This window comes from Panicum hallii, chromosome 9, assembly GCF_002211085.1.
Source record: "Panicum hallii strain FIL2 chromosome 9, PHallii_v3.1, whole genome shotgun sequence".
Lineage (NCBI taxonomy): Eukaryota > Viridiplantae > Streptophyta > Magnoliopsida > Poales > Poaceae > Panicum > Panicum hallii.
The window spans coordinates 7,240,193-7,250,780 of NC_038050.1; the positions used below are offsets into that span (position 1 = coordinate 7,240,193).

Consider the following 10,588-nt stretch of genomic DNA (forward strand, 5'->3'; position numbering starts at 1 on the left):
TTATATCAATTTTGTTGCGATTGGTTTGTGACCCGAAATAAATCCTGCTCTCATATCCTATCATAAAAGCTTCTTGTTGTTATACGTATCATTCCCGACCCAGAATAAATCCCGTATAACTTGAACGAGGCCTCAAAAGGCGGAATTTAAAAACAGCTAATTCAGAAGGCAAAAATTTAACTTTGCTGTTTCAACAGGCGAGATATCCCCTTTTTTGCGCACATCTTAAAAAAACCATCACTTTTCATATGGGCTTGGATGAAGATAAAATTTATATAAAAATATAGTGCTTATACCTAAAAATTTTTAGTTCACGGTTTGTCCATTTGAATCAGTTTCTGTACCAAAATAATCGATAATTCAGATCTCTATTTGTAGACCTAAATTTTGTACAACCATGATGTACAAGTAGCCTATGGTGCTTCAAGATATGCAAATGATCAACAAAGTGACCTCACTAGCACTACGAACGGTCCAATGTAATGCACAAATTCACACCCTCTCTTTTATCTTGTATGCATACTTACATATCCAAATCCAATATGTGAAATACACAGATGGTCCACATGACACCACTCTTTAACTTGCAAGGATGAAACCCTCACAAGAAAACAATTACTTTCCCGAAAATTTGAGGTGACACGTGGGACGAACCATACTCTTCTTATTATGTACGAGATCAATATTATCCGATGCACTGCCATTGCTTACATGTCAACGGGCATTTAATTGCTCTAATATGAACCACTAAAATTTCTGGAATCAAGTGATCCCAAAAAAGGCAGAGAACCAAAAGACCTGTAACCTACTCAACCTAGTCAGTTATCATCACATCGTTAGGGACTTGTCCGAAGATGTCAGGGCAGCCTTCCCAGCTGCCTTTTTCTCTGGATTCCCAGTAACCACCAGTGTAACGGTATGTGTCAGTAGCTTTGTCCTTCGCAAACCACCTAGGCTTCCACCCGCTCTCCTGCATCTTTCGTGCCTGCAATACAATTGGCATAGTGCCTTAACTAATCAATCCAAATTGCAACTATAATTCAATTCAGGTAAACTGGGTCAACATGTTATGATGACTACATACAAGATTAGCAAAGTACAAATTAGACATTACAAAATCAATTCTTTAACATTCTCGCTCATGTATGCAGCCTCATGTAAGTTTTACCTTCTGTTCCCAAATCCATACAAAAGGTTAGAGAAATGACACTTAGAAACACGACTTTACTTTAAAGATGTAGTTCCATGGACACTAAAAATAACTCGTATATAAATCTTGTCACACAAACCAACTCCCAAGCTGTGTTGGTCAAGATCATATTACTTGATCACAGCATGATACAAGGCGATACAAAGGAATCCTAAACAGTAACAGTTTAACTGTGGTGGCTGCTGAAATGTGGCCGGCGACTAGCAAACCTAGTTTATAGGAGATGGAGATGAATACTCAATAGAGTGTTGCAAAGCATTGATTACTATTTTCCATATTGACTTCTGAGTCTAGTGCATTTGAACTAGTCTGTTTATTTGGAAAGAAGGGGAACAAAGGTAAATGCACAACCAAACTCTTTTATGCTATAACAGTGATATTCACATAGGTCAGTCGCCAATCCAACATACAGCACAATAAACTTCGATTGGCCCTGGCACAGGTGTACGTAACTGTGGGTAGACATATTCTATACCTATGCAAACTTTTACCCATGTTCTTCATGCATAAAATGCAAAATATGAAATCTCATGAAGATCCAATTAAGTATTAAATAGGGATATGCGCCAGAACACGACACAAAAATATGTCAAATGTTGAATCTGCATCGCAGTTGTATGAATGTTTGCTGCAAGTATATGGAAGTGGGAAGCCATAATCTGACCTGCCGCTGTCTCTGTTCAAGCCTCAACTTCTCAGCATTTGCCCTTTCATATTCACCATTCTCCAGACATCTCTGATCTGGTCGTAATCTTGAGTCCGTCGGTGGCAGTTTCTCCTGTTTACATGTCAAAAATATGAGCCTGAAAACAGTAATATGATCCTGTGATGAAGCTTGGTACCAGCACACAGTAAACTTTACCTTCAATCCAGGGGTAAGTTCATTCAATGTAATTGCAAAGCGAGTGAGATTGTATCTAGTGGGAAACTTAGGTGGTTTGCTTCTTTTCCACAGCAAATGCGCCTCTGAGAACTGTTCAGATCCCTTGCCTTTCCCAAAGCAATCACCCATTACATAGTGCATACTTTCATCCCACTTTCCAAATAGTGTGGCAACAGTTCGACCACTTCTATCTTGAACAACACCTTGCACCTGCATATGCATTGGCTGAACTGAATAAAACTTGCTAAAATAACTAAGTCCATAGATATGTGATGCACATATGGAAGTATCAGAAAGTTGAGTACATCATCAAATAAGAAAGTACAGAGAATTAATACCGATTCAGTATCAATTTAAATTTGATGTGAGATCATTTCTCAACTGGGAACAGAAAGAGAATTGTCAGTAGTGACCAGAAAGGGACAGGGCATTTCTAATCTTTTATAAAACCGATCCAACTTGAATTGAAAGTCTACACAATCAACAAATGGCATGTTATTATTATTTTTAGTAAGTTGGTGAATCACTAACCATTATTTTAGTAGTGCACAGCAAAGCCTTAGATCTTATCGTATGATTTTGCCATTTGTATAAGCTTTTTCAGATCTACAAATCTAACAAGAATTAGAGTGCTCAGGCTCAAACTCATGCAGACAAAATTATTTCAAGCGAGATTCTACACACTACAGTTCCCAGTGCTTTCAAAAACCAGTTCCCATGCAATCTTCTGATCAAAATTGTTTAGAAAAAGGTCTTGCCCACAGTGGGAAATGTATAACTTGCCTTGCATGCAAAGAGATCTTATATAATGTCAAGAAACAAATTGTAATGGAATGCACTGAAGAAAGAAACTGGAAAAAGAACTGACATGCTGACAAAATAAAACCATACTGTTAAAGAAAAAAATGCTGATTACCTGGTGAGGATTGCGATCGATTATTGACTGCTCCTTGAACTTCAGCTTACATGAATACTCGCGATTACCTTGTATGCGCATAGTGCCATAGTGATCACAATATAGCTTGCCCAATATGAGATTGTAAATTGAGGTAGTCACCTGAAGATATTTCCAATAAGATAATTTGATTGATCAATCATTTAATTATAAGTTACGTGATAATACCTTGCTCCATTGGAAAACTTCACCATCATCAAACTCCAGTGTCAATGCACCAACCGGATCAAGTTGAATGGAACGACCCCAGAATTTACTCTTTAGGTTGCTATCAGCCCAAAACCTCCAGCCAGTTCCCTCACAGTGGCATGCAACAACCATAGGGTGATGACTAACCTGGCAGTGTTTGAATATTTTTCATCAACAAAATGCAAAGCAAATAGATTTCATATTGCAGAAATCCTACAGTACACTCAAGCAGTCCTACAGTACACTCAAGCAGCTATGATTTGTGTCTTATAGATAACATGCTATCTGAGGATCAAGTAGGTACAGAGCAGTGAATCAAAATCAGCAGATAGATAGTGTTTATCCAGTATATTACACAGGTACAGAAATGACAAACATGTTACCATCACAAGAAAAGAGAGCACTAAACAAGAATAGTAACCAATAGCAGTGGATAGATAGTGTTTATCCAGTATGTTACACAAGTACAGAAATGACAGACACGTTACCATCACAAGAACAGAGAGCAGTAAACAAGAATAGTAACCAATAGCAGTGGCCAATGTAATGTAAAACCCAACGTCCTATTTGCTGATCGACACGCCCATATGCCAGGCAAGCAATACATTTGCCACTACATCAACCAAGAATTTGAGAAACTTCAGGCAACAACATAATATTCACCAAGGAGAAAGGCATGTAGCAGGTCAAATAAGTGAAGCACTATAAACTATAAAGCATGGATAACCCAAATTGGGATTAACATGTTAAGAAAATAAAAAACTTAACTAGAAAAATCATATACTCTTACTCATTTTGAAAAGCACAGGTTATTATTTATGAAAAAAAATACTGACATACTGTGTTAAAAAGCATGGTCAACAGAAAAAGGAATGATTATGCCCACTCAACAAAGAACTGTGCTTAATTAACAGACCTTTTCAGAGAAAAAACGGAGGCCTTTATCTGGATAGTCTGCTTCATATGTCTCCCCCAGAAGGGGATTAAAGGGCTTGCAGCTTCTCCCATCTGTAGAGGCATATCCAGAAACAGCAAAAGCTGCTACGCTAAGAATCCTCATAAGACTATTCCCCTGGGCATAAAACACAAAACAGATAGGTGACACACTTAACTGTGACTAACCTTACATATGCAAATAAGCATCTATCCTGAACATGGGAGAGAATGTTTTTACAGTCCAATGGCATCTTAGCAGTGGGAGAACATCCCATGGTACGTGGATGAAAGAATCAGCATACACATATAAGCAATGGTGCAGGAATAATCTTCCAACATGCCAGATGCACCGGACGTCATTTATGAAACAGAGTTAATAGGAATGTCACTCTTATAAGCCAGATATAGGATCGGGCCTAATCATTAAGTATTCTCATTATTTTTTTTTCTCTGAAATGAAGGGGTGCTAGATGAACCATACTGATGACCTGCATCTATTTAGGTAAGGCATGTACAACAAGATGAAGAAATCATGTTGGGAAGGAAACTTAATATGTTTCCATGCGTACCGTTTTCAATTATTGACATGGTTAGTTGCATGTTATTTAAATTCATAAAAAGTGTTTACATAAATTGTTATGCAATCAACTATATATGGAGGGATGTTGTAATCTTTGGCAAAAGATGAAACAAAGAAAAGAGTATCTAGTCCCCATTTTTCTGAGCCAACAAGTCAACAGTGTGATCTTAACGTATCTAGCATCAGATGTCTACCACAAGGCAGGATAGAGTATCATGAATTGAATTAAGTAGTAGCAAATTTGAGACAATATACTGCAATGAAAAATCTAATAAATCAAATGCCTATAGCTACTTGCACTCAAAAATATTATAGAAGATGCACGCATGAAAATGTTATCAGGGTAAGGAAGAAGTAATACCCTTTTCCCCCATTCAGACGCGCGATCAATAAGATAGGAGTACTCAAGATCTTCAAAACATTTTTGCAATGATGAGAGTGGCTCATTGAAGTAAACTGGCAGGCAGACTTTCGTGAGATCCTTTCCTATGTTGTCCTTGATCATTGACCACAAGCTTACACCCTTCTCTTTCTCAACTGGATCTGGTAGCTTCTTCCGTCTTCTTACATATGGATAACTGATTCCAACAGACTTCATGGAAGGATCAATTCCATCCATTGGATAATCATCTTCATCATCTGAACCACCTTCAGACCTTTGGAAATCAGATCCACTGCTTTTAAAAGAGCTTGACGATAGAAAATCTCTGGTATCAAAGTAAATGTTCTCATCATCATCAGTCTCTTCAGCAGGATCTTGTGGTTCATTATAATCATCAGATTCACTAGCACTTCCTTCTGGAAAAGAAAAACAATAGCTCAGTAAGCCAGGTTAAACTAAATTGGTACACAATGTAAATTAGAGTCTGAAATAGATGATTACCACATTATGGATTAAAAAACAACTAAATGCGCATTGAAGAACTGCTGTTTCCTTTTCAGGTAAGGAGGGATCACAATTGCCAGCAAATCACATGGTTAATTAGGGTCATGGTAGGCAACCAATTAACTTGGGAACATTGAATGGTTTGCTGCAGTGCTCAAATATGTATTGTGGATGTAGCCTGTGGTGATGGCTGGAGAGTTTGTTGCTATTTCTCGTGGCTTCCACTTCGGATGGCATATAGCCACTTCGTGGTATAACCTTGAACCAGGTAACTAGGGAAGAAGACAATGAGTTGAAGTGGTCCTGTACTATACTACTATCAATTAAATCTCTATTTACTTTCAAAGGAAATAAATGTGGTTTACTTCGGTACTGCTTCCATCTGAAAAGGCCCTTTGGATAGGATATCAAAACCCTGATGTATTGAATTAAATGTTTACAGAACATTTAAATGCAAAAGTTTAAAAGCTAATTAGAAATTTTAAAAACACTCGTTGAGCACATTTGGAACTATGTTTTACAGGAGTTGACCAAGGTCAGACAGAATAATATTTTTTATTCCATGATACACACAATCTATCAGAGAAAACCCTTACTACACTAGAAATTCTGCCAAGAGACAGACTTCACATAGCCAACACAGTGAAACTAGGGTCAATAAGGTACATAAATCGGCATGCAAGAATCATGACATTCAACAATCATAAAACAACGCTGTTACCATCTTTTAATGTGCGATGATTTTACTTTAGAAATGATCATGCCAGCATAGTGAATTTAAAAAACCCAGAAGAAAGCATCCCCATGATTATGAGAATAGGAAAAGGAAATTGTTAGGAAATTGCATGAGTGAATAATCTAACCTTATTCCTACCATCACCGAGCTCAGTTTTGGTTCTGGTGATAACAACAACCAAAAACGTTGTGGCAGTTTAGAAAAGCTAAGGATAATCGGTTTGGATTGAAATTTCCTAGTATTTTTAAAGTAGTGAACACATGGAAACCAATAGCTTGGCAAGATTCTGGTCAACAGACCCAGCTATGGTATTGCTCAATCATATCCAAACAATAGCCAACAAATTGGTCTTAAATTCCACTGGCTTAAAGCTAATTTGGTGGTATATGCCACTGGACAAAAAAATAACTGCTAATATCCAACATTGGAGAGTCATTTCATCATGTAAGTGTTTTCTAGGTCATACTAGTATGGATGCATCAGAATAACTAACAAGTTTTGACCACAAAGGTACAGTGCATGCCAATAACAAGTGTAGCATCGAGACATGACAAACCATTGCACCAATTATCATACCACTATACTTCTCATGCCTTGATTTAGAAGCACATCCATACTCTTTTGACTGTCTTTGGCTCTCATCGACAAGGGTATTCTCCAAATCAACCTTTTCTGTCTACAGCAAGGCAACACAAGAATGCTTCATCAGATGAGGATATCACTAGCATAAACATTTTTAAGGTTAAAAGTTGCACAGTAAACATCAATATACAGGTCTCACAAATCAGCATATGAAGCAGTAACAAAAGGAAAAGTTGAAACATCTCAATATACAGATGGCAGAACTAGTTCATGCGCACACAAAAAGGAAGACAATTTTGGGAGTGAAAACAATAAAAAGATAGCTAGTTACATTCTCAGAGACAACAAAGAATTATGTCCGATTACCATCTAACTTCAAAGCTCTAGTCCACAGGCTGACTCCATATTCATATGCACAGTTAGAGCATACTTGGTCATTTCTACGTATACTTTAATATACTAATATAAAAGCACCAGCCCTTTCCCTTCAACATCCATTAACGTAGTAGTGTACACAGGTCAATTCTATGACCCTCCAACAGTAGGAACTTTAACATAACATGTAATAAGATATGATGAACTAGTTCATGCGAACACAAAAAGGAAGACAATTTTGGGAGTGAAAACAATAAAAAGATAGCTAGTTACATTCTCAGAGACAACAAAGAATTATGTCCGATTACCATCTAACTTCAAAGCTCTAGTCCACAGGCTGACTCCATATTCATGTGCACAGTTAGAGCATACTTGGTCATTTCTACGTATACTTTAATATACTAATATAAAAGCACCAGCCCTTTCCCTTCAACATCCATTAACGTAGTAGTACACAGGTCAATTCTATGACCCTCCAACAGTAGGAACTTTAACATAACATGTAATAAGATATGATCAATATAAAATCAAATGATCAGCAACCAAATGCCAGTTAACCTGAGCTAAAGTAAAAACATGTGCTACTCGATAGATGCTCTCAATTGTTTCAGGACTGACATGACAGAACAAATATCCTAATGCAGTTAGCTGATCCAGAGGTTAAATCTATTCTGCATATCGGCCACCAAAACAACAAAAGCCTATTGATTAAACTCAAGTAACAAAAAAGCCAACCAAGGAAATGCCAGGAATGGAAAAATGAGTATATCAAACGATGAGTAGAAGAGCTATAGCTATTAGATATACCAGGAATAGGAAACTTAAAACTGAAGAGCAATGATATCAACCCAGAAAAAAAGAAGTAACAAGCTTACATAGCAACTAGTGTACCATTTTTGTCCTCCAAAAGGACCAAAACACATGAGAAATCATCTTCTGAGCAAGGATGAAAGCTCTGAAATATAACCACCTGAAACTTTGGTATCACCAAAGAAGCAGGTAAAATAAAGCCAAAACGTGACACCTAGAACTCTTAATTGTACTTTTGCTTTGTTTTCTGGTTCTTGACATGACATTAAATGGACTGCATCAGCTATCTTCGGTAGCACATTCCATTATCTAATGTTCACGTACATTCAGCCAACTGACAAAAACAACAGCATAAGAAAATTAGAAGTAATGAAAAACTTACAGTACGCTCCTTATTAGTAACAACGAAAATTCAGATTTCCAAGTACACTATAGTCAATAGATGCGAGCTACTACAGAAGAGCATGTTCTGTACCCAATATTTACCAGTAGCTCCGTACTTGTTTCTTCAATGAATTCAATCATGTACATGATGAAGAATATCACAAGCATGACACACCATGCAACGAAAAGCAATCATTCCCACTTCATGCACAACCAGTCAACCAGATTCTGTTCGATCCACAACCTGAAGTACAATTGATGGAAGTACCTCTAGCTGGCGAAGAGTTTCCACGAGAAGCGCATACTTCTGCTTGGAGAGCACAAGTTGCTTGTGCAGAGCCTCGAATTCTGCCCGCACGATCTTCTCGCTCTCAGCAATGGCCGCCTCGCTGACCCCTTCCTGCTGCAGCCGCTGCCTTAGGAGCTCGGTTGAGACAGCCACGGCTGCTGCGGTGTCCCCTGGCCCGACCATCTCGCTCGAGGACATCCTCGGGAACATGTCCTTGGTCGCTCGCAGCGCCTCGAGCCATGCCGCCCTGTCCTCCCTTGTCTCCGCCCGTAGGTGCAGCGTCTTCGTGCCCGAGAAGATCGAGAATCTCCTGTCGTCCGATCTGCTCTCCCTCACGGTTGACACCTGCACACGCAACCGCGTCGTTAGCTGACGAAATGGATCTGGCGATCACGGAGGCGGACAGGACCGATGACCTTGAGGTGGATTTCGCCGATGGGGTTGCGAGGCTGGTGATGGCCGTTGGAGTGGGAGGACGAGGAGGTGGAGGGGCGGTTGAGGCGGCGGAGGGAGTCCTCGCCGATGACCTTGGCGCCCCGCTCGGTGTCGCGCGAGAGGACGATGCGGTCGGGCCCGTGGATCTTGTAGTAGGAGAGCACGCCGTCGTGGAGCGCGAACCAGCGCGGCCTCCACCCGCGCCCGTAGTTGACCCACTTGTACAGGATTCCCGAGATGCCGCCGCCGACGATCTCGTTTAGCTTCACTCCCTCGGGCGGCGAGGAACCGCCTCCTCCGCCACCGCTGGCCCCAGCCGCACGCGCCCGCCTCTCACCGCCGGGCGCCGAGTTGCTCCCCGGCGGCGGAGGCGGCGGCGGCGGGGGCTGCGGCGGCGGCATCATCGCCGGGGCGCCCGCCGCCGCGGAGGACACGGCCGCGGCGGAGGCTGCGGAGGCCGCGGGCGATACGGGCACCAGCGGCGCGCAGCAGAATGGGTGCATGGGGCGGTCGGGATCGGCACCGGCGTGGGGCGCGCGCGGTCGCCCCTGTCGCCGGCGAGGTAGCGGATTATTTTGTTTTTTGTTTTTTAATTTTGCGCTGGGAACGGGCGCATTTTATTAGGGGAGGTGGGTGAGGGGTTTAAATGCCGCCGGGAGCCGGGGAGAAGAGGAGGGAGGTAAACGGCTGCCCGACGGACGGTTTGGTTTGTGCAACCCTTTTTACTTGGTCCCGACCCGACTCGCACGGCTTGCTACGCTCAGGAACCGTGCGCCAGGATTACTTACAGATGCCGCGTGTTGATTTGCCAAGTAACCCGCGGTGTTCTCTGTAACCAAGTTTTAACCGTCTTTTGGATTTCGTCCAATTATTTTCGATATGGTGCGAGGCGGTAGTGGCGGGATGCCGAGACACCCACCAATAATCTAACATCAATTTTCGATATGGTGCTAAATCTAATACTTTGATCAATTACGCTGACCGATCTGTTTAAAAAACATTTCCATCAATTACAGTAAAAAGTTAATAAAAATAATATGACCAACAATTTGGAAAGGCATTAACGAGGATAAAGTCAATGGGTGAGAAATGGCCACCGAAAACTAAATTCTCTTAGTTCGTCTACAGCAATGTTATTTGATATCGCTAGGTGATATAGAGATTAAAGAATAAATAAAGGTAGAAATATGTGAGTACCAGTACTTCCTAGCGCACTAGCGTCGTGTATTTCCTCCTTTCACTTATCTCCATCTCCATGCTGAGCAAAATATGATATTAGCTGGAATCCCGTTGATGCCAGCCTTAGATATTCCGAGTGCATTGTATTACGACGTCGTA

At 40.7% G+C, this 10,588-nt stretch overlaps 1 protein-coding gene across 1 annotated transcript; it reads right to left on the reverse strand.

Moving 5' to 3' along the window:
- Positions 1-504: 504 nt before the first annotated feature.
- Positions 505-9,885, reverse strand: LOC112874648 (oxysterol-binding protein-related protein 1C). Its single transcript, XM_025938097.1, has 10 exons — positions 9,232-9,885; positions 8,795-9,160; positions 6,952-7,051; positions 5,115-5,551; positions 4,154-4,309; positions 3,217-3,384; positions 3,010-3,150; positions 2,073-2,303; positions 1,875-1,988; positions 505-985 (listed from the first exon to the last, which is right to left on the reverse strand). Exons 1-10 carry the CDS (start codon positions 9,751-9,753, stop codon positions 815-817), a joined length of 2,406 nt encoding a protein of 801 aa, XP_025793882.1. The 5' UTR covers positions 9,754-9,885; the 3' UTR covers positions 505-814.
- Between the last annotated feature and the right edge of the window lie 703 nt (positions 9,886-10,588).

Coding starts and splice junctions, on each gene's coding strand:
- LOC112874648 (XM_025938097.1), bottom strand. CDS start 9,753: ATGCACCCATTCTGCTGCGCGCCGCTGGTGCCCGTATCGCCCGCGGCC. Junction 3,385..4,153: donor TCCGTTTTTTCTCTGAAAAG/GTCTGTTAATTA, acceptor AAACACTGCCAG/GTTAGTCATCACCCTATGGT. Junction 3,151..3,216: donor AAGTTTTCCAATGGAGCAAG/GTATTATCACGT, acceptor AAATATCTTCAG/GTGACTACCTCAATTTACAA.